This window comes from Corythoichthys intestinalis, chromosome 8 (assembly GCF_030265065.1).
Source record: "Corythoichthys intestinalis isolate RoL2023-P3 chromosome 8, ASM3026506v1, whole genome shotgun sequence".
Taxonomy (NCBI): domain Eukaryota; kingdom Metazoa; phylum Chordata; class Actinopteri; order Syngnathiformes; family Syngnathidae; genus Corythoichthys; species Corythoichthys intestinalis.
In genome coordinates, this window is record NC_080402.1 from 4,433,263 (window position 1) to 4,457,479 (window position 24,217).

At 43.7% G+C, this 24,217-nt stretch overlaps 2 protein-coding genes across 2 annotated transcripts in view; one reads left to right on the top strand and one right to left on the bottom strand.

The window, feature by feature from the left end:
* The window catches only part of smarca5 (SWI/SNF related, matrix associated, actin dependent regulator of chromatin, subfamily a, member 5), a 29,748-nt gene extending 27,261 nt beyond the window's left edge, over nt 1-2,487 (top strand). Inside the window, exons 23-24 of the mRNA XM_057844587.1 lie at nt 36-146; nt 2,230-2,487. Of these exons, the coding sequence (XP_057700570.1) occupies nt 36-146; nt 2,230-2,295 (177 nt within the window). The 3' untranslated portion in view covers nt 2,296-2,487. The remainder of the gene's footprint in view (nt 1-35; nt 147-2,229) is intronic.
* Nucleotides 2,488-5,511: 3,024 nt separating this feature from the next.
* Nucleotides 5,512-24,217, bottom strand: part of frem3 (Fras1 related extracellular matrix 3) — a 65,497-nt gene continuing 46,791 nt past the window's right edge. The window contains exons 9-24 of the mRNA XM_057842447.1: nt 23,623-23,820; nt 23,386-23,550; nt 23,130-23,312; nt 20,231-20,361; nt 19,733-19,891; nt 19,347-19,650; nt 19,142-19,273; nt 17,917-18,248; nt 15,584-15,776; nt 15,399-15,503; nt 12,051-12,178; nt 11,836-11,970; nt 10,265-10,391; nt 10,017-10,204; nt 9,762-9,908; nt 5,512-8,607 (exon numbers count right to left, since the gene is read on the bottom strand). Coding sequence (XP_057698430.1) covers nt 8,068-8,607; nt 9,762-9,908; nt 10,017-10,204; nt 10,265-10,391; nt 11,836-11,970; nt 12,051-12,178; nt 15,399-15,503; nt 15,584-15,776; nt 17,917-18,248; nt 19,142-19,273; nt 19,347-19,650; nt 19,733-19,891; nt 20,231-20,361; nt 23,130-23,312; nt 23,386-23,550; nt 23,623-23,820 — 3,167 coding nt within the window. The 3' untranslated portion in view covers nt 5,512-8,067. The remainder of the gene's footprint in view (nt 8,608-9,761; nt 9,909-10,016; nt 10,205-10,264; nt 10,392-11,835; nt 11,971-12,050; nt 12,179-15,398; nt 15,504-15,583; nt 15,777-17,916; nt 18,249-19,141; nt 19,274-19,346; nt 19,651-19,732; nt 19,892-20,230; nt 20,362-23,129; nt 23,313-23,385; nt 23,551-23,622; nt 23,821-24,217) is intronic.

Below are 24,217 nucleotides of genomic sequence, written 5' to 3' on the forward strand. Positions count from 1 at the left end.
AAATAAGAGTTGTTGAGATGGTGGTTTGTGCACAGGAGCTACAGAGGCGCTGCAACACACTCATTACGCTCATTGAGAGGGAAAACATGGAGCTGGAGGAGCGGGAGAAGGCGGAGAAGAAGAAGAGGGGACCGAAGACTGGTTCGGTAAGTCGCGGCAGTCACTCATTGGCAGACATTGGCGGCACTACATCCATTTAGACAGGGAGGAAAATTCTCCAAGTCAATGGCATTTAAAGAGCAAACAGTTATACAGTGGGGCAAACTTCTAACGAGGCTCTACTCGTTAACTGTATTAATGGCACCTGTTGTAACTCATTATCGGTATGAAAGACACCTTTCCACAACCTCAGTCAGTCACACTCCAAACTCCACTATGGCCAAGACCAAAGAGCTGTTGAAGGACACCAGAGACAAAATTGTAGACCTGCACCAGGCTGGGAAGACTGAATCTGCGACAGGTAAAACGCTTGGTGTAAAGAAATCAACTGTGGGAGCAATTATTAGAAAATGGAAGACATACAAGACCACTGATAATCTTCCTCGATCTGGGGCTCCAGGCAAGATATCACACCATGGCGTCAAAATGATAACAAGAATGGTGAGCAGAAATCCCAGAACCACACGGGGGGACCTTGTGAATGACCTACAGAGAGCTGGGACCAAAGTAACAAAGGCTACTATCAGTAACACGATGCGCCGCCAGGGACCCAAATCCTGCACTGTCAGATGTGTCCCCTTGCTGAAGCCAGTACACGTCCAGGCCCGTCTGCGGTTCGCTAGAGAGCATTTGTATGATCCAGAAGAGGCTGGGAGAATGTGTTATGGTCAGATGAAACCAAAACAGAACTTTTTGGTCGAAACACAGGTTCTCTTGTTCGGACGAGAAAGAATACTGAATTGCACCCGAAGAATACCATACCCACTGTGAAGCATGGGGGTGGAAACATCATGCTTTGGGGCTGTTTTTCTGCAAAGGGACCAGGACGACTGATCTGTTTAAAGGAAAGAATGACTGGAGCCATGTATCGGGAGATTTTGAGCAAGGGCAAACCCTTTAATGCCAGCAATATGAAGCAATTATCAGAGAATCCCAAAATTTGAAAAATAAGGTCCTAATGAAACCTTTTTTTCAAATTTGTGAAAAGTCAAAATGAATATGTGTAATAAGCGCTCAGATATCTATAATAACCCTAGCTAAATCCTGTTTGTTTTTTTCACGGAACCTGCAGATGCATGTGTTGACTTGCCGCCATCATTTTTTTTTTTTCAAAAATAAAATTCTGAATTAGTCTCAAAATCATGACATTTTAGGTGTATCAAATGTGATACGTTTGGCAATATAGGGTTAAAGATGAGACGTGGCTGGGTGTTTCAGCATGACAATGATCCCAAACACACTGCCAGGGCAACAAAGGAGTGGCTTCGTAAGAAGCATTTCAAGGTCCTGGAGTGGCCTAGCCAGTCTCCAGATCTCAACCCCATAGAAAATCTGCGGAGGGAGTTGAAAGTCCGTGTTGCCCAACGACAGCTCCAAAACATCACTGCTCTAGAGGAGATCTGCATGGAGGAATGGGCCAAAATACCAGCGACATTGTGTGAAAAGCTTGTGAAGAGTTACAGAAAACGTTTGGCCTCCGTTATTGCCAACAAAGGGTACATAACAAAGTATTGAGATGAACTTTTGGTATTGACCAAATACCTATTTCCCACCATGATTAGCAAATAAATTCTTTAAAAATCAAACTGATTTTCTGTCTCTTATGATTGAGGTTTACCCATGTTAACAATTACAGGCCTCTCTAATATTTTCAAGTGGGAAAACTGTACAATTAGTGGTTGACTAAATACTTATTTGCCCCACTGTATACAACGTTGTAAGATTACTCACCAATTTGTAAGGGCATACGTCTCTATTTGTAAGATTGCCAACGGCCTAATGGTGACAGGTATGCAATATTGAGCCACAACAGGTCTCACAGAAACTCAGACAGTTGTATCTAATGGATGCATAACGTAACCCCAGCCTCTACTGTACTGAATAGACGCTACGTCTATTCTATGCACCTTTTTTATGTGGTGCGCCTTATAGTGCAGAAAATATGGTAGATGCCACGTTTTTTTTTTTTTTCATTATTATGTTTTAATTACCCGAAATAGTCACTTGCCCAGTAAAGGGTTAACTGTGGTTGACGTGCTGTGGTGTCTTGCTTCTCCCTCTACCATTCAGGCCCAGAAACGAAAGCCGGAAGGAACCGCGGACGGTCGCGGGCGTCGGAAAAAGCTCAAGTTGTGAAGCGGACGTCGCTGACAAGCCGCCGTAAGCCGAGCCGCAAACACAGTAACAACTCTAGCGTTTGTGCGCATTTTGTCAACGGTGTCAAAGTTCCAAAATAGACTTTGTATTTGTAGGTTCTAAAAAATGTCTGCCTTGTTGTCATATACTGAAACACTGCAGCTGTGCTGATTTTTTTTTTTTTTTTAAATAGTACTTCAAATGTATTTATGTTGTTGGTTGTCCCACATTCCAGTGTACCTTTTTATCTCCCGGTGAAGTAGAGTACAGCTTTCTCAAATAAATACTTTTTTTAAATAAAATGCAACTGGAGTTTGATGTTTGGAAATTGTAACTTGGCAGTAATAGGACGGTTGCGTTGGCACACCAAAAGAACTAAACATTCAAATTATCCCTAACTTTCAAATGCTGTGACTTTCGGCTTCAATATTTGCATGGACTCAACATGACGAACAGTGTAAGTGAAAATCCGAAGAGAGAACTACACATGAAACTCGGAATGAATGACCGATCGAATAAACTGGAGGATCTAGTAGGAAGAAGGTCCATGTTATTAGAAAGTGGGTTTGAGAGTGCAGTGAAACAGGGCCACTGCAAAATGAATGAAAGGATGGATGGACATAATTTGTCAAACCAACCAACACCCAACACGCTCTGACACAAAAAAAATAACACTCGCCCTCCCACGCAGCTAACAAGTCACAACTTCCTAGAACGAATCAGTGCAGAAGGTGATTAGTTCGGTCTCGTTCACCCAAACAATTCGTTCAAAAAGAACGAATCGTTCACGACCGATACAACACTAACACACGAATATCCCTGTCTACCTTGCATATAATACTACAGGATAGATTAGAATGTCGTCATAGAAATCCATTGGTTGGACTGCTAGCAGTACATCTTGTTTTGATTACTAGGCCGCGCAAATTTGTTCCTGGAAATAATTACACCCCCCCTCCCCCCACGAGCGAAGATGACTGGAAAACAGACGTCTTTGGAAATATTTTTTACGGCGAAAAGGGCACCTGACCAGCCAGAAGATGAGCCTACAACCTCAAAGACCCACGAACTGCGAAGGAGTGGATTCGTGACCCGTTTGTGAATAAACCGAGTGATTCGAGCATGTCTGTGCAACAGGAGGATCAGCTTGTTGAGATCTCAAATGACGGCGACCTTACATGTACATTTGAGGCAACAACTCTCCCAAGTTTCTGGATTACGGTCATTCCGGAATATCCTGACATTGCTATGAGAGCATTGATAACCTTGCTACAATTTCCAACATCGTATGTTTGTGAAGCGGGCTTCTTAATGCTTAATGACAAGACAATGTTGTTAATGGTGAGAGTGCGGTGTGCAGCTAAAATGGCAGGAACGTATCTGAGGAGAACATTTCTACGTTGAGAACATTTTCTACATGTCCTTCCATGATCAAACGTAAGTTAATATTCCTTCTTTAAAGAAAGTTTGTAGTGTTTACTTTGGAATCACTGCATTTGCGGCCATGTTTAAAGTTACGCGCATGCGCAGAACTGCACCGTTGCAATTTTTGATGGGTTGCAAAATTTTTCAGAACACCAGTCCGTGAAAAAAAAGACCCAAATAACACCGGTCCGTGGTGCAAAAAAGGTTGGGGACCCCTTGTCTAGGGGACCACCCTGGGCCCCAGGGGGATGGTGGTGGCTGGGGGTCTGGGTGGGCAGGCGGTGGCACGTCCCCTCATCCATTCTTTTAGGGCTGGTTAATGGGGGCACGGATAGTCCAGGATAGGCCCCAGGGGGATGGTGGTTGCTGGGGGCCTGGGTGGACGAACGGTGGCATGTCCCCTCAATCCTTCCCTAAGGGCTGGTTAATGGGGGCACGGATGGTCCAGGGGACCACCCTGGGCCCCATGTGGGATGGTGATGGCTGTGGGTCTGGGTGGGCGGGCGGTGGCATGTCCCCTCATCCATTCCTTTAGGGCTGGTTAATGGGGGCACGGATAGTCCAGGTGACTGCCTTGGGCCCCAGGGGGATGGTGGTTGCTGGGGGCCTGGGTGGACGGGTGGTGGCACGTCCCCTCAATCCTTCCCTAAGGGCTGGTTAATGGGGGCACGGATGGTCCATGGGACCACCCTGGGTGCCAGGAGGATGGCAATGGCTTGGGGTCCTGCTGGTCGGGTGGTGGTACGCCCACTCATCCCTTACCTAAAGGCTTGTTAATGGAGGCACGGATTTTCCAGGGTACTGCCTGGGTCTCAGAGAGATGGTGGTGGCTGGGGGTCCGGGTTGGCGGGCGCTGGTGGGGCCAAGCATGATGGACCATTGCACGTCCCCTCATCCCTTCCCTGAGGGCTGGTTAAGGAGGTACGGATGGTCCAGGGGACCGCCCTTGGCCCCAGGGAGATGGTGGTGGCTGGGGGTCTGGGTGGGCGGACGGTGGCATATCCCCTCAACCCTTCCCTAAGGGCTGGTTAATGGAGGCACGGATTGTCCAGTGGACCGCCCTTAGTCCCAGGAGGATGGTGATGGGCGGTGGCACGTCCCCTCATCCCTTCCCTGAGGCTGGTTAATGGGGGCTCGGATGGTCCGGCGGACAGCCCTGGGTGCCAGGGGGATAGCAGTGGCTGGGGCTCAGGGTGGGCGGGCGGTGGCACGTCCTCTCATCACTTCCTTTAGGGCTGGTTAATAGGGGCACGCATGGTCCAGGGGACTGCCCTGGGCCCCAGGGAGATGGTGGTGGCTGGGGGTCTGGGTGGGCGGGCGGTGGCATATCTCTTCAACCCTTCCCTATGGGCTGGTTAATGGAGGCATGGATTGTCCAGTCGACCGCCCTTAGTCCCTGGGGGATGGTGGTGGGCGGTGGCACGTCCCCTCATCCCATCCTTGTGGGCTGGTTAATGGGGGCACGGATGGTCCGGCGGACAGCCCTGCGTGCCTGGGGGATGGCGGTGGCTAGGGATCTGTGTGAATGGGCAGTGGTACGTCTCCTCATCCCTTTGCACACTCCATAAATGCAATTATGTCGCTAGACTCGGACACATAAAAAAACTTTTCCATGTGGTTTCAACCACGATCTGAACAGTTTTATTCAAAAATATGAATTTTCCATTTTTGAAAAAAAAAAAAAGCTACAATATCTACAAACCTTGATACTGCGAGTGTGTGTTGTGACAAAACATATAATGTATCACATTAGCATTCAATGAAGTCATCTTCCACTAACATTCACTCCAAGTCACAGTCAATTAATAACAACCTTTAAAAAAAAAAAGAAAAATTCATGTCAAGTAATGGCTGCCTGAGCTGATTACATACACTTAGCGTTTGTTTTGCCTTTCATGCATTCGCAAACAAAAATGAGATCAAAAGAAGAGCGCGAAACTTTTTTTTTTTTCAGGTAAAACGGGACTTATTTTTCAGCCCCACTGAGTTTAAAAACGTCAGAGTTAACCCCATAATTCTCATCATTATATACAGTGAACCCCCTCGTATTAGCAGTTGGATTCTCAATTTTTTGTTAGTGTTGCACCGATACTAGTCTAGAAAGGGAACCCAAACGGCATTAATGGCTAGTACTGAAAAATGACGCCAATGCTGTCCATTAAATACTATTGGAGATTTTGTTTCCAACGACCAGTCGCCCTTCCCAAGATGGCCACCAGTTACTGCACATTTGTTTCATTGTTCGTTCGTTATTCTGGTAAGTATTGTTGAATGTGCTCATATAACAGTCATATTTTTATTTGAAGGAGCTGTAAAAACAGGCTAGGGAACATGTTTTCCGCTGCTAGCGTAATTATCACACAAGTTAAGCTAATGAATAATGAGTAATGGCACTCCTGTATACTTAAAATACTGGATAAATGTACATGTAAAATGGTAATGCTAGCTAGGAGTTGAAGTTTTGTGAACAATGACATGAGCGTCTTTTATGATATTAGCTTTATTGGAAGGCCTGAAAACTAGAAAAAGCAGGCTAGCGAATTATTGTCCTCTGCTAGCATAAGTTATTAGCGCATGAGCTAAGCAAATGTCTTACTAATCTGGTACAATGACAACAACTCTGACTTAATACAAACCTAATTCTTGATTACCAGTCATATTTATCCGATGTATGCATTAAGATTCATTCCAAATCAAACATTTAAAAAAAATGTCCTCCAAGAGCATGTTAAACGGTCATGCTAGCCAGGGTTTAAAGTTTTATGAACACTGACATGAGCGTTTATGAAGATGTTAGCTTTATCAGAAGGAGGGGAAACTGGGAAAAAGCTGGCTAGCGAACTTGTATCCTCTGCTAGCATAAGTGATTAGCACATGAGCTAAGCTAATATATTTCTAAGGTGGTACATTGGCAACAGCCCTGGACGTAATGCTAGCATCAGTCTTGATTAACAGTCATATTATTCTGATCTATGGCCCTATACTTTAAATGGTTCATAAATGTAGGTTAAACGGTATTGCTAGAAAGTATTTGAAGTTTTGTGAACACTGAAAAATGAGTCTATAAAGATGTTAGCTTTATTAGAAGGAAAAAATGGGAGGGGGAAACTGCCCTGCGAACTTGTATCCTGTGCTAGCATAAGTAATTAGCTGGTGAGCTAAGCTAATGTGGTGTAATGGCACTCCCATATACTTTAAATCATGGATAAATGTACTGTTATACGGGAATACTCGCCAGGATTTGTTTTGTGAACACAGACATGTGTCGATAAAGATGTTAGCTTTATTAGAAGGATAGAAAAAAGTAGGCTAGCAAACTTGAATGCTCTGCTATTAGTTTAGCTAACGCGCTATGCACATATGTACGAATGTCGTGTAATAGCGCTGACTAGGCGTAATACTAGCATCAGTCTTGATTACCAGTCATTTTTCTGATTTACTTTAAATGGTGGATAAATGTACATGTTAAACGCGACTGCTAGCAGGGATTTTAAGTTTTGTGAACACTGACATAAGCTTCTATAAAGATCTTAGCTTTATTAGAAGGGAAAATGGGGAAAAGCAGGCTAGCGTACTCGTGTCCTCTGCTAGCATATTAAGCTAATGAATAATTTGATGTAATGGCACTCTCATGTTGGATAAATGTACTGTTAAGGCTTATGCTTGCCAGGATTTGAAGTTTTCTGAACACTGACATGAGCGTCTATAAAATGTTACCTTTATTAGCAGGAGGAAAATTGGGGGGAAAAGCAGGCTAGTGAACTTGTGAATCCAGTGTTGGCATAAGTTAGTTGCTCATGAGCTAAGCTAATGTACGAATGTGGTGTAAAGGCACTGATTGGACTTTTTAGAAAGGGGGGGCAGGTTAGCGAACTTGTTTCCTCTGCTAGCATAAGTGATTGGGGCATAAGCTAAGCTAATGTATAACTAATGTGGTACAATGGCACCAACTCTGGACTTGGATAACATTAAACCTAAAGTAAATGTCCTTTAAGAGCATTTTAATTCATTTTTTTTTTAAGAGTTCATGCATTTAGCTAGGCACCTAGATTGTTAAGCAGTTTCTGACCTAATGCTGATGGTGATTATTTTGCGTTTGAGTATGCGCTAATTTAGTACTCAAAGAGGAAAAAATGTATTTTGTTTATGCTTTCAAAACACACTGTATCGGTACAATATCGGCTGGGATCACACAGCCTGGTGGCGGACTCCATATCGGGAGCCAAAAATGGTAACGGTGCAACACTAGTTTTTGCACTGCTTTTAGTGCTATGCAAGTTGGGAAATGAAGGCACAGTGGTGGAAGAGACAACCATAGTCAATAGGTGGCGGTGGGGGCGACCGCCTCTAGACCTCGGAACTATCCGAGCCACCCCACCGGGTGGGGCCTCGGTTGTAGGCGGTAGACGACGAGGTGGCGTAGGGCGGGAACTGGTGCTTTTCCTTCTTTCTGCGCCGCAACAGCAGCGCCACGACGACTGCGGCGATCAGGCAGGCCAGGACGATCATGCCCACCAGGCCAACGATCAAGGGCACGGCGGTGCCGTCGGGGTCCTGTCTGCCAGAGCTCCCCACTAGAGGCCGCTCGAGCGCGGGGTCGCGCTCCGAGCCGGAAAACCAAGGCTGGCGCTGGCTAACCACCACACGGTCGGCTCGGTCCAAGGCGATGTGTTGGATGTTGGTGCCGCGGTTTTTGTCGGCCCCAATGTCCTGGGCCACGGCGGGGCCGGGGGCAGGGGCAGCGCGGCGCTGACGTGTCTGAATGGACCCTGGGGCGGCGGACAGCGCGTGGCGGAGGTAGTCCACGCTACGTTTGCCGCGGTCGGCGTTCTCCCTGGAGCGCACGGTGTAGATGGTGTGAATGTACCATTCGCGACCTGCGGCCACCTGTGTGAGAGACACAAAAAAATGAATGGACAATTTTTGTTGATTTTGAAAAAAATCTCCATTTCCAAAAGCAAAAACATAAAATTTCACATTTTTAAAATACTACTTGTCCTACAGTTTTTATCCAAATCATATAAATCACACCTCCAAAAATTCAAACAATCAAGGCGCACAAGTGTTATCAGCTAGTTTTAAGCGAAAACGCACAATTCCACCAAAGTTTGACAAAAACCTGCTCATACAGTTTTTAATGGTCCTATTCATTTCCAATCTGTCCGTTGTCTTGGCACAGCAAATTCTAATCATTTCGAGTCCGCCTGTTCATAATAGCAGATTTTTTTTTTTAAACTATGATATTAATGCTATTTATTTTATATTGGGTGTGTGCGAGTAATAGAAACAAACAGTAAATATGAGAAAAGATACTACGGTATTCCCTGATTATTTTAAGCGTTATAGTAATAAAAACAGTCACAGCAATATGAGAAAAGATACTATTCTCATTATTCACTCCTGTTGATTTTCAAAAATCTCGATTTGTGGTCATTATTTTTGAACAAAAAAACTCCTCGAATTGCCCCAAAATTAGTAGGAAGTGACGGAAATGCTCCGAGATCAACAGAATGTGTTCTGTAAGTGCGCCGAAACCAACAAAGTGACCTGTAATCAACAGGAAGTCACCTGGAAATGACCTAAAATCACTTGGAAATGATCCAAAATGTGCAGGAAGTGACCCTGAATGTCTCAAAATGTGGAGCAAGTGAATAACGTTTTTTCTTACAATGCCCTTAACAAATCCTTCAAACACATATTCCCACAAAAAATGGCAAAATATACCTTTAAACGAAATACCGAATGCATAAAAAAACATATTAGCTCAAACAAAACTTATGTTGATTCAGCCATGTCAAATGAGTTATTCACTGTTGCCACTAGAGGGCAGTGTATCCACCCAAATCAAAAAAACTAAATGCAAACACCTTCAAAACCATTTCAGCGCCACTCTTAACCAAACGAATCCTCGTTGCAGCGAAGGTTTTTTTCTAATTGAATTACTCGAGTTAATCGATTAATTGTTGCAGCACTAACTCCCTTTTAACAGTATCGATTTCGTTGCAAGACTCTCAATAAGTGATCTACAGAGAAACCTGTACCTGGAATAGAGGACTCGAGGAGAGAGTGAAACCATCAGATCCCGGTTGTTTGACTAAAGCGAGAGCACCTTCTGTATCATAAGCCAGCGTGGCCTTGAAGGCAACGTCGCCAAACGCTGTCGCCTGAGTCTCCGGCTGGGCCCGGTCCTGAAAAGCAACGTAATGGCAGTGAACATGTGTGTGGAGTCCTGTTGTATCAATACTATTGTTTTAAAATGAACTCAGTGGTCATTAATTTTGAAGACTGATTGTTACCAGGATCTTAAATCTGTAGAGAAGAGAGGGGGAATCGGCCAAGCAGCCATACTCCTTATTGGTGGGGTTATATTTGGGAACGTAGCCGTCAGCGCCGGTGCACAGGAACACTTTCTCGATGCTACAGGAGAAGGAGTCGCCCAGGTTCTGCACCGGGTCCACCATCACTCGGCCATAGATGGACGAGCCTGAAGGTGTTTATTGTCAGCTGCAATTCTGTTGAAATCCACCAGATGGCGGTGTTGTACCTTCTGAAAACGCCGTATCGGTGCCTTCTCCAAAGCCCATGGAACCATCAGACAACCACAGCTCCTTCTTGGACAGGAGGAACATCTGCGTGTTGAGGCTAAACTCCGCCGCAACTGGGTCGCTCACCTGAAGTGAAAATCAGCACCGGGATTTAGGTTGGGTAATCCGGACCAAGGAAGGTTGAAGTGTTTGGAGAGACAGCGAGGACAAAGTGGTATTTTACATATGGCAAAATGGCTTTTTGAATATGGTAGTATTTTTTTTTTTTTTTTTACATGTGCAGATGGCAATTTTTTTGACATACCACAAAATGGCTTTTGGCGTATGGCAGCTTTTTGGCATATGGCAGTTTTTTTGCGTATGGCAAAATGGCTTTTGGCATATGGCAGTTTTTTTTTTTACATATGGCAAAATAGCTTTGGCCAGATGGCAATTGTTTTTATATATAGGAGTTGTTTTGGCATATGGCAGGTTTTTGGCATATGGCAGTTTTATCGACATATGGCAAATACCTTTTCCCAAATGGCAGTTTTATTGACGTATGGCAAAATGGCTTGGCATATGGCAGTTTTTTTTTTTTTACGTATGGCAAAATAGCTTTTGGCAGATGGCAATTGTTTTTACATATAGCAATTGTTTTGGCATATGGCAGGCTTTTGACATATGGCAGTTTTATCAACATATGGCAGGCTTTTGGCATATGGCAGTTTTATCAACAAGTGGCAAAATGGCTTTTGCCATATGGCAGTTTTTTTTTTACATACGGCAAAATGGCTTTTGCCATATGGCAGTTTTTTTTTTTACATACGGCAAATTGGCTTTTGCCATATGGCAGTTTTTTTTTGACATATGGCAAAAGGGGTTTTGCCATATGGCAGTTTTTTTTGACATACGGCAAAATGGCTTATCCATATGGCAGGTTTTTTTTACATATGGCAAAATGGTTTTTGCCGTATGGCAGTTTTATCGACATACGGCAAAAGCCATTTTGCCGTATGGCAGTTTTATCGACATACGGCAAAAGCCATTTTGCCGTATGGCAGTTTTATCGACATACGGCAAAAGCCATTTTGCCGTATGGCAGTTTTATCGACATACGGCAAAATGGCTTTTGCCATATGGCAGGTTTTTTTTTTTGACATGGCAAAATGGCTTTTGCCATATGGCAGTTTTTTTTGGACATGGCAAAATGGCTTTTGCCATATGGCAGTTTTATCGACATACTGCAAAATGGCTTTTGCCATATGGCAGTTTTATCGACATACTGCAAAATGGCTTTTGCCATATGGCAGTTTTATCGAGATACGGCAAAATGGCTTTTGCCTTATGGCAGTTTTCTTTCTTTTTTTTTTACAAATGGCAAAATGGCTTTTGGCATATGGCAGTTTTTTTGACATGGCAAAATGGCTTTTGACATGGCAGTTTTTGTAATATATGCCAATAAAAACTGCCATATGCTAAAAGCCATTTCACCATATGTGAAAAAAACTGCCATATGCCAAAATGCCATTTTGACATATGTCGGATATCCATTTTTGTTTTCGGCCCTATTTGTATTTGGGCGGTTCACCTGTTGGAAGCGAATGTCCATATCAAAAGTCAGAGGCTCTCTCGGGTGACACACAGGAGGGATGCTGAACTCTCCATTGGGGGACGCAATACAAGGGACCAGCTTCACCGTGTACGTCCCAGAGTAATCTCGCACCTGTATATGCAAAGTTTGACATTTAAAACTGGGAATACACTCGGCTAAAAAGTTCCGGCAAAATTCTAAGATGAACTTACAGCAAAATCAGAGACAAAACTCCACTGTTGCATAGGCTGGTTGTGGGTGGGCTCGGTCCTGACCAGGGCCAAAGTGAACGTCAGTCCCGGGTGGTCGGCGCATATCACCATGGAAGACAAGCTGGTTGCTAAAAAGTAGACCCGTAAAACTTTAAAAGTGCTCATATTTATAACCTGACCTTTTATATTGTTTTGGCCTCTCGGACTGTAAACGCTAGCTGACACCTGGTACTTAAATGCCGGAAACTCCCTTTAACTCTCTACCACACAAGTGTGGAAGTCCAGAAATAAACTAAGAAAGGATGTAGGGTAATCCAAGGAGTAATGTTGTTCATTCGAAACCGGTTTTGGTTCCAGAACACATTTAGAAGGTCTTGGACTCCACTTCCGAAAGGCTGTTTTGTTTCGCTTTTGGTCTTGACTTTGTCTCAGGGATTCCAGGTTTGAGGTAAATCTTGGTCTGTGGTCGTTAGATTTAGAACAAATTATTTTTGTCCTAAATATTTTGCGCCACAAGACGTCACGAAACGCATTGAGAAGGTAATTCAAACTCAGTTTCAAGACCAAAATAAAATGATCACATATCAACAAACTAAAGAGCATAACTAGCAATTACAGGTAGTCCCCAGGTTACGAAAGAGTTCCGTTCCTACACTGTCAACGTAACCCGAATTTCTGTCCGAGTCAGAATTAACCCTTTAAGTACCCCTAAATCTCAAAATAACTGCGCAGAAAGTCCAAAAGTGTTGTATTCTGTTTAATGACGGCGGATACACTGCCCTCTGGTGGCAGCGTTGAGTCTGGCTGGACTTGTAAGCCTTGTATGACTAAGCAGCAGACTCGTCTGACATGGATAAAAGACAGCTGCGCTCTGGTCTGGCTCACATAAGGCTGTAAGTTGTTTCAGCTAATATATATTTATCGATGCATTTGTAATGAAGTTTAGAGCTACAGTTTGTGGAGATATGCGTGAGCGATTTGCTATGAAAATTGTAAATACGTTAGCATTCGTAGCATTTAAGCTAGCGGACTTTTATTAGGCAAATTAGGCTAATTTAATCGACTAAATGTACATATTGATCCGACTAGATGGGCGTTTGAACACGTTTGTGTCATGCGTTTTATTGTTAAAATGTGTGTCGTTTCGATCATGAGTACATATGTAGTTACAGCTTTACAAATTGCCAAAAAAGAAATATAAAGCTTCAAAAATTGCCACAATTGCCTTGTTTGCTATCTGTCAAGTTGAACAACTTAACGTTCAGTGAGGACAGAACACGTCATATTAATAATGTGAAGTAAAAAATACAATACTGTGAGGTACAATAAGGTACTGTTTACGCGACATAAAAAAAAATAAAATGGCGGACGAGACTCCGGCGTCGTATAGTCGAAATCACCATGTGAGCCACCATAAAGCGTTGCAGCCAAAATGGTTTCAAAGCTTCATGGTGGTTTGCAGCCAATTGGTTTAAAGCTTCATTGTGACGATAACCACTAGGCTAAAAGCCAGGCTAACTTCATTCCTTCAACAATTGCAGCAATTGGTTCAAAGATTCATGGTGGTTCATTTGTTCTGTCATGATCCACCATGAAGCTTTGCAGCCAATTGGTTCAAAGCTTCATGTGGGTTCACGATAACCACTAGGCTAAAAGTCCAGGCCAACTGTATTGCTTCAACAAACTTCATTTGGCTATCACGGTTCCTTTGGAAGTGACGGACAACCTTTGCTGCCACCTGCTGTCAACACTGTTGTCATCCAACTTGCCTCGTGCCTCTTAGCATGCATTGTGACGCTACAGATGTAAATAACTGTTATGTTAACGCCCGGGTTACGACGTACTCGACTTACGTGATTTTGACTTTACGAAGCCAGAGTCTCGTCCGCTGTTTTGTCTCCAGTCATTTTTTTTGTCGCGTAAACAGCACCTCACATCGTTAACCACCTTAAACTTTTGAACCAATTGGCTGCAAATTCATGATAGCCACTAGGCTAAAAGCCCAGGCTAACTTCATTGCTTCAACAATTGCAGCAATTGGTTCAAAGCTTCATGGTGGTTCATTTGTTCCATGACGCTATCAAGTGGTCTTGAGACCATGAGTATTTAGTGTATAGTCTCATCCCGTGTCGTGGTCTTGCCCACAACACTCCCAAAAAGACTACATTCGGAGACTGGCCACCAGTGTTGTTTTCGTCAACGATGACGATAACGAAAATATTTCATTGACAAAGAATTTTTTTTAGGCCTGTCAAACGATTAAAATCTATAAAATATGCCATATTTTTCTGTAAATTATTGTTGGAATGGAAAGATAAGACACAAGACGGACATATACATTCAACATATTGTACATAAGTACTGTATTTGTTTATTATAACAATAAATCAAGATGGCATTAACATGAACATTCTGTTAAAGTGATCCATGGATAAAGACTTGTAGTTCTTAAAAGATAAATGTTATAGAAATTTTATATTAAAACCCCTCTAAATGTTTTCGTTTTGATAAAATTTGAAAAATTTTCAATCAAAAAATAAACTAGTAGCTCGCCATTGTTGATGTCAATAATCACATTACATTATGGTGCTTAAACCCATAAAATCAGTCGCACCAAAGCGCCAGCAGAGGGAGACAAAAAACACAAGTAACAAGTGGACATGTCACTGTTCTGTCTGTTTGAGTGGGGCATTTGCGTTAATTGTGTCAAATATTTTAACGTGATTAATTTTAAAAAATTCCGCCCGTTAACGCGATAATTTTGACAGCCCTAATTTTTTTACATGACAATGATGTGACGACGAGCTAAAATGTGCCTTGGGAGACTAAAACCTCAGATGGATTCCAGTTTAAATATGCTAAGACAAGAACGAGATGAAAATTTGCCATAGCTTAAAATGCCATAGTAATAATTCTATATAGTTTATTGGCATATAGTTGATAAGGCGAACCCGAGGGCTATCTGTAATGTTATTTACATCTGTAGCGTCACAATGCATGCTAAGAGGCATGAGGCCTCAACATATGACAACAGTGTTGACAGCAGGGGGTGGCAGAGGTCCCTTCCAAGGGCCAAATGAAGCTTGTTGAGGCAATAAAGTTAGCCTAGTGGTTATCATGAACCACCATGAAGCTTTGAACCGATTCGCTACAAAGCTTCATGGTGGTTCATTTGCTCTAAGGTGCTATCAAGTGGTCTTGAAGCTCAAGTGTTGAGAATTCTGCTATACCAAGGTGCATCGTATCGTGAGTTTTAAGTCTATCATCTCAGCCCTAGTGGTTGTGGTCTTGTGGTCAAATCTCCCAAGAAGACTCCATTTGGAAAGAGACCACTCTCAATTGTCTTACCTGGGTGAGTCATAACAAACTGTCCCCTGAAGCGAGCCTCGGTCTTGAAGTTGACCACCAGTCGGCCCTCCTCGTTGATGCGCATGCTGGTGGGGTACATGGCCCCTGCAGAAGTTTTAAAGAACATTTTCTGCAATTTAACACTGTACCTTGAATCCCTATAGGGGGATGGCGTCAGATGTTACCTTGCAGCTCCGACTCGGGCGGACTACCAACGCCTTCCTGCCAGAGAATGGCCGTGTCATACACGAAGGTGAGCTTGAGTTCCGACTGGAGGTCAAAGTGCTGCCAACCGCCCACGGCCACCGGCGAGTGGAAGACGTAGGAAACGAAGAGGGGTACGCGCAAGGTGACGTAGGACTGGACCAAGTTGAGCACCTGGGAAAACATTGCATGTAAGACCAGCTCAAAACTAACTGCAACCACGTGACTTTCAAGACTTGAAGTTTAGGACTTGCACAGCTCCTGCTGAGATTCTATTGCTTCTTTCGCTTGTAGGAACTATCCGCAGGTCCTAGAACCTTTTAGGGGACTACGTGCTAACACATGTAAGAACTAGGGATCAGGAACTCGAGTTCCAAGAGCCATTTTAGTTCCTACTCTGAAGTAGGGTCTTCAGGTGGGACCGTAGGAACTCGAAGTATGTCTTTGGTGATTTGCTGAAATCGGTAGCATACTCGCACGTCTCAAGAAGCCGCCTCATTTTTAAAAACTGAGGGCTTCTGCAGTCTCGTCGTCAGATTCTGGATTTGCTCGCCGATAGAGACTGTTCCCTTCAAACATGCAAGAATGCATTTTGTTGTCTTCCATTCAACTTAGTTTTCGTGGTTATACAAAGCTAGAGATGGGTGTGGCGAGTAAATGGTGCGTCACTGGCACAGAGTACAACATCACAGCAGTTCGTATCGGGTGCAGCACCCATGTGCGAACACAACTGTCTGGCGAAGGATAGTTCCTATAACTACTGGAGAAGCCTATAGTCATAGGAACTAAGTACTCCGGTTACTACAGTCCGAAAGCGGCTTGTGTTAGATTTGAAGTTAGCCTGGGCTTTAGCCTTGTGGTTATCATGATCTCCTGCCGCGCTGACAGCGTGGATTTGAGTCCTGACCTAGTTGAGGGGGATGGATTGAGTCGCTGGAGCAGTTCAGACCGGTTACAACTGTGCCGTGACTCAGATCGGGCATGAAGGGAAAAGATACCGTCATCGCACACACCATATAATTGTTTGCATTGGTCTAACACATTCATCTAACTATTGTTTAAGCAGACTCCACTACATGCCCTTTGACACAGTAAAGGGAATCGTCTTATCCGGGCTAATGAGGGGGAGATGATAAAGAATGTTACAGGTTCTCGTAGGCACCGTCTGTTTGCATTACTCTAGCACATGTAATATAATTTATCAGGAAATAGTATCATTTTCATATTTACGGTAGGACTGCACTACTAATATGAAATAAATAGCACACCATAGTTTAATGAGAAGAAATAAAAGAGTTGATAGCGGGCGTCCCATCCGCGCACGAATCTAAGCCGCCCAAAACCAGCCACAGAGGGGAAGACCCAAAAGCAACGCCCAGACACACCTTCGGACACACCTTCAGCACGGCCCGCTTCAACACGGACTTTAAAAAGACTGGACACTGAGATCACACAGATTTTTGCTGCTCAGAAACATGTAGCCTTGTTTTGGATCCAGAATTGTCCCTCCTTCGTCTGTTTTTGCCTTGTTTTTTTACCATTGTCGACAAATAAATTGTCAACCTGTTTTCGGTGAGTGTTCTTCAAACTTTTGAAACATGGAGTCCGTACAAAGGGTTGAAAATAAGAAGAGAATGCGCGAAGTTCTGCCTTCCCGGTTGGCACGCGCGGGGGCAGCATTGGCAGAGCGGCACTTTGTTCGGCCATCGCTGTTCCCGTGCGCCTTGGCCGGGGGGGGCGAATTTCAACAGGCAGCGAAGGTTTCAGGTGTGTAATTGGTACAAGCAAGTGTGTTGCATGCCCAGGACACCTCCCTCCTAATGGAGAGCACGTTAATGGCTGGAGATGCTAGCCTGGGCTTTTAGACTCACAGTCAGCAAGCTCTCCTGCTGTGTTGGACGCGCTGTGCAGCAACGGTTCGAGTCCTGATCTGATCGAGGGGGGTGGATAGTGTTGTGCTGCGCAGTTAAATTGGTGCTGTGACCCGAATCGGCAGTTAAGGTTTCTTAGGGTGAGTGTAACGAGTGCACGCAGGTCAGTTGTGTGCGTTGCATAGGAAACCTCCTGCCTTCAAGAAAGTGCACTAGCGGCTGGAGCTTTCTAGCCTGGGTTTTAAGAGAATACATTACATAGACTAAAAGGAGCCACATGGCCCAGAATAAAGAATGGCTGAAGACAGAGATTATTCTATCTGATAACTAACTATAACAAAGAAAACATAAATGTTAACAGCGTGCACAATAATTCTAATCGGTTCTAATCATTAATTTCAATGGGAAACTCTTCAAATATCCTGTCCATAGTTGTTTCATACCTGTCCGTCTGTGGCTATGGAGCCACCGCAGTCATTCAGCAACTCCGACATGTCATAGTAGCTGGTAAACTCCCAGAGACAGGCCTCCAAATTTAGGTTCCGGTAGAAGCGTAGCGAGTTGGACGATCGCATGGCATTGCTGTACTGGTAGGGTGATGTTTCACCGATAATCTCTGGGTTCTTGGTGGTGTCAGTGATGAAGCCGTGGCCAGTCTGGATCTCGTTAAAATCCAGCAAGTTGGAGCAGCGGTGGTTGCCCACGCGGGTGCCGTCGGGACTGAGGGTGAGCTCAAAGTTGGACAGCGGTCTTGTGGAGATCACCGGTAACATGCCTGTTGGAAGTTCAAAGAAGTATTGATGCAACTCCTGCCATGAGTCTGTGCCACAGTCCTTAGCTGGTGAAGGGAAGAGTATCCTTTCCCATATTTACTGTTTGAATTACTCTAACACACCATATCATAGTTTAAGAAAAACAAGCAATATATATTCTATAGACTTGGAAGGATTGGGAATTGCAACACCAAGACAACGGGCAGATAAGGGCATGACAGATACAGGATGCCCTCTGACCACGGAGGCCCTACGCTCGTTTAATGCAGCTGACTGAGTGAGATTGACGCTGACAAGCAGGTGATGGGCAAGACATCTACAAGTCCACGTCTGCACCACCAAATCCCACAATCAGCTCTTCTGGACAGTCCAGAACAAATGACGGGACATTCTGTTTTGCCACAAGGAACGCCTGATAACAAGAAGACTCCGCAGCTGAGAATTTGAACACTTTAACAACTCTGGTTGCCTTGGCAGCAGTGACACATGGACTCATCGGCGCAACCGGCAACGGAAAATTACCCTAAACAATACCCAAGCACACCCTACTTCTGGACCACAGCCCGGCATCATGAGAGTCTTCAAAAGACTCTGGAATTTTTTGTGATATGATGACTCTGGATCCAGCCCTCCTTGCCTGGGTTTCTTTGCTGTTTTGCCTTGCTGTGTGATTGCTGTCGACTTAGTATAAATTGCCGCGTACAGTACAAGGGGGTTAAAACAAAGGTGAACACGCGGAGTTTGGCCTTTTGGCCGGGTTCCGCTTGTTCAGGCCCACTTGTCCGGGTCGTTGGAGTTGTGCTAGTGCGGTTCCGGCAGTTCGGCCGGCGTGATTCCGGCAATCTGGCTAAAGGTCAAATTCCAACACTGGGAAAATATTTGCGTCATCTCTCACCATCCATATGAGGCATGTTGATAGTCAGCTTGATGAGGTTTGGGAAATCCGGGTCATCTGGGCCCGTGTAGCGGATTTTCGCAGAGAAAGGTTCTGCTCCGACGGTGCCTTGAATCCGCGGTTGACACATACCTGTGCAGATGTTAACGTGAATGAATGAAATCTCCAACTAGGACTACTTTCTTCACAATTTCAATTTCAATACCTTCCTCCTTGCTAATCACGACGATAGGACTGGAAAGCTCAAGACCAGCATCACCGTTGGAAGTGAAGGCTCTGGCAGCGCACTGGACTCTGGAGCCCGCTTGGAAGTAGATGGAATCCAAGGTGATGGATTTGGTGTTGGTGAAGAAGGTGTTTGTGTCCACCTCCCTCATGGGACTTGTCACCCCATCCGACCCAGTGGGGGCGCTGACTGACCAGCGGTAATGGGTCAAGGTGTCGTTGATGTTCTCCGCCGAGCAGATGGAACCAGTTTTGTCAAAGTCGTCGTATTTAGGGTTGCAGGCCTAGAAGACGGGAAAGTGGTATCTATCCTCACAAGGTGAGTTGCAGTTAACTCGGAGCATAATTTTGGAACGTCACACCTACCGTCACACACACCACTGGGTATCCGTTAACCGGGTAGGGGTTGTCTTTGGTTTTGGACATGTCGTCGTACATGAGCAGGGAAACCACGTGGGGCACAGCCGGGAACGTGACGTCTGCCACGCTGTCCATCTCCTCGATGTACACAATGGCTTTGTTCATCTACAGAAACCAGGAAAGTCTTTATTATTTGCCATATAGTAGAGGTTAGCTGAATGAAAGCTTTTGATGGAATTGATTTAGGTGTTCCCTTGTGATGGAGCTCCAGATGTTTGGGGTTTTTTTAAGCCTCGAATGGAACTTGGATCACAATTTAGTCAGGCTATATCTACACGGTGCCTTACATTCTGTTTTTAGCTCCATCTAATGTTAACTTCTCCACCCCACCTCCTGCCTCATTCCAAAGCTTTTTATAAGGCATAGTAGTTCCGGCGCGCTGACAGCAATGCCAGCTGTTGCCGGGCTATTTCTGCATGTTTGTAGTTAAGCGCTAAGCGTCACCTGTATCTCTGCCACCATGTTGTCATCGGGCTTCATATGCACCGTGAACGCTTCCCTCATCTCCCGCTCACCGTCGTAAAGGATCTCGATCTCCACAAAATGCTCTTTGTCGCCCTCCTTGAACTCCACGTCTAGGGAAAATAATGTCAGTCTTATTTTCTAGTATGGGTACTCCAGTACTTGCAAACATTTAATGTACTACATTTACCCCTTATAGGGCACTCATGCACAGTAAAATACATTAACTTTAGTGTTATTGAGACCACCATAATAATTTTTCATGTCATTTTTTAATTTTTCATGGAAGTGACCCAAAATCAACAGGAATTTGCATTACCCATAAATTTAGTTTGTAAGCTTTTATAAATTCTAGGGCTGCAGCTATTGCACAGCAAACGTTCGCTAGCTTAAATGCTATAAAATGCTAACTTTTTTTTTTGTTTGTCTTATACACAACGACAAAAAATTGTTTAAAGACACATATTCTCACAAAAAAATATGCCAAATATAATTCCAAACTAAATAACAAATGCATAAACAAACATATTACCTCAAACAAAAACTTTTATGTCGCTCTTAACAGGGAGCTTCTGAGCCCCTTAAGGGACATTGACAGAAATAAAGTACATTTCAGCAATCTGGTGCGCACCAGAAACTATCTGGTAATAATAAGCATTATTGTTGCATTGTAGCAATTGGCTAACTTGCATAGCAAAGGCCAGCTAGATTAAAAGCTATGAAATGCTAACGTTTTTTTTTTTTTTTAAACAACACCAACAAATCGTTCAAACACATATTCTCACGAAAAACTACCAAATATAATTCTAAACTAAGTAACCAATACATAAACAAGCATATTAGCTCAAACAAAGCTTTCCTTTTATTGTTCTTAACAGGTAACTACGGAACCTCTAAAGGGATATCAACAGAAATAAAATAAATTTAAGCAATCTGGTGCGCACCAGAAAAATATCTGGATTGTTTCTAATGCGCACCAGAAACTATCTAGTAAACATTTGCATGAAATAGCATTTAGCTAGCGGAAATTTATTATTATATAATTTATTATTAAGTTAGCCAATTGGTGCATTGTTGCAACTGCTACCTTAAATGCTGAATTGGTGCATTGTTGCAACTGCTACCTTAAATGCTAAATAATGCTAATGTTTGCAACAATTGGCTAACTTGCATAGCAAAAGTCAGCTAGCTTAAATGGTATAAAATGCTAATGTTTACAACAATTGGCTAACTTGCATAACAAAAGTCAACTAGCTTAAATGCTATACAATGCTGAAGTTTACAACAATGGGCTAACTTGCATAGCAAAAGTCTGCTAGCTTAACTGATAAATAATGTTAATGTTTACAACAGTTGGGTAACTTGCATAGCAAAAGTCTGTTATCTTAAATGCTATCTAATGCTAGTGTTTACCAGATAGTTTCTGCTGCGCACCAGATTGTTTAAATTTATTTTATTTCTGTCCATGCCCCTTTAGGGGCTCCGTAGCGAGCAACTGGATTCAGCCATGTTAGACCAGTTACGGCATATTCACTGTTGTCACTAGAGGGCAGTGTATTCGCCCCAAATCAATCAAACTAAATATAACTTTCAAAACAAACCTTTGCAACCTTATTCTAATTGAACGAATCCTTGAAGCAGCGAAATTTGCTTCGAATATTTTTTTCTCATCGAATTACTCAAGTTATTTGATTATTTGTTGTAGCACTAATAAACTCATGAATGCAATTATTACAAAAATAAAAACAATTTTAACTTGACAGTGCAATTTCTGGAGGAATTGCCAGCAGGGCCGAGAACAAAAAGTGGTGTTTGCCATGTGGCTTTTTTTTTTTTTTTTTTTGCCATGTGGCAAAGTGGGTTTTGGTTTGTGGCTATTTTTGAGGGGGTTTATGGCATTTGAATGGGATGTTTGGACGTGCATAGCCGTAAGTGGCATAGCCTGACTTGGGTGTCCTTTGAATGTCAATGCGCTGTAACGGTAAGTGGATGGTCAAAAATCACAGCCACACATGTTTTTCTGCCATTTAAAATGAATGGAAAATTTGGACGTGCATGGCCGTCAATGGCATGGACGTGCATGGCTTGCAAAACTGCCATATACTCCCAAAAATGCCGTAGCCCCCTCCTCCCAAAATGCCACACACCAAAATCCAATTTGCCACATACCCCCAAAAATGTCACATGCAAAAATCCATTTTGCTCCATGGCAAAAAAAAAAAAAATGCCATATGGCAAAATCCATTTTGCCACATACCCCAAAAAAATGTCACATGTCAAGATCCATTTTGCCACATGTCAAGATCCATTTTGCCACATGTCAAAATCCATTTTGCCACATGGAAAAATCCATTTTGCCACATAGCAAAAAAAAATATGCTACATGGCAAAATCCCTTTTGCTACATGGCAAATGCCACTTTTGGTTTTCACTGTTTCTTGAAATTGTTGCGATTTGTTAGCATTGCTGTGATGGTTGGTATATTGGGTTACTTCAGTTGATTTTGGGGAATTTCAGGGTCACTTCCTGTTGATATCGGGTAAGTTGTGGTTAAGATAGGACCATTGACTTGCGCTAGCTTAGCCACTCTGGAGCCCTGAAACTAACAAATAACTGACAAGCTGCATGGAATTTGTTGAAAAACAACTCCACCGACTAATGAAACCACAGCTAACTCAAAGATTAAGCTTAATGTCAAACATTTTGAACTTCTGCTTTAACTGGCGCTTACCAGTAGTTTGTCAACTCAGAAATTTGTCCGAGACGTAAGTGCTAGTTAAGTTAAAAACAGAAGTGTTTAAAATACGAACGGCCTTCTGGAATGGAGCTTGACTCTAGGAGTGTGCCTGGACTGTAAAAAGACATCAAAAGACAGTCCCACCTTCTGACAGTGGGTTGTAGTCCTCCCCTGAAGTAGCCGAGCCGTCCTTGGTGTGCACCCTTACCACCGACAGTTTCGAGGTGTCACCCGTTCTCAGGATGGGGATCTTGACGATGGCGAAATCACCTTTAACCTGTGGCTCTCGCACGCTGTACTTGATCTCAGAGAAGCGAATGATGGGTTCTGAAACGGAAAGTAGACAGAGAAACTGATGAGCCATCCAAGTGTTGCTGCATTAAAATTCCTATTGACATACTGTCTTTATAGTCAGTCATTTTGATCAGGGCTTCCTTCGGCTCTCCGAGTGTAGCCCCGTACTGTGACTTGCTCTTGGGCGTTCCTAAAACCAGACGGAACTCCTCGTCTTCCTCGTGAATGGAGTCGTCCTCCAGCTTGACCACGCAAGGTTTCTCCGTCTCCCCTAAACAACAAGTAATTTAGTCGACTGCTATTCTGCCGTAGCGTCTGGTCAAAGAAATGTTCCTGGTCTGACCTGGTAGGAAGGTGATAATGGATGTGTTGGTGTTAGGTCTTTCGCTGTAGTCCATCATAACCTGAGCCGTGCCCTGTCGGGTGTAGCAGCGCACCGTGGACGTAATGCTAGTGTCTCCGCTGCGGTACACTATCGCCTTGACCTCCCCGTCGGACTCGTCCACTTTGTAGCTGCCCTCTTTGAACTGGAACTTTGGCACTGAAACCACAGAAAGGTTGTTGCGACAGTCATACCAAGAGTCCCTATCCCCTACGAATATGGAGATTCACCATCTTTCATCATCTCCAGTGCTTCTTAACCTTGTTAAAGGTACTAAACCCTACAAGTTTCACTCGAAGACTTTGGAATTGGATAAGTAACTGATATATCTAAGCAAGCTAATAACTGAGGAAATTCCTGTTTAAATTGCTTTAATTTTGAAAGCTCGTTTTTAACTCATTCACTCCCAGCCATTTTCACCGGTGCAACCCCCTTTGCTCCCGGCTGTTTTACTGGATTTTGACTGATTTTGCAAGGCCCACAGAAAATTCAGTTCAATTGCTATATAAACCCACCAAAAGAAAGATTAGGCTACGTTCATACTACAGGTCTTAAT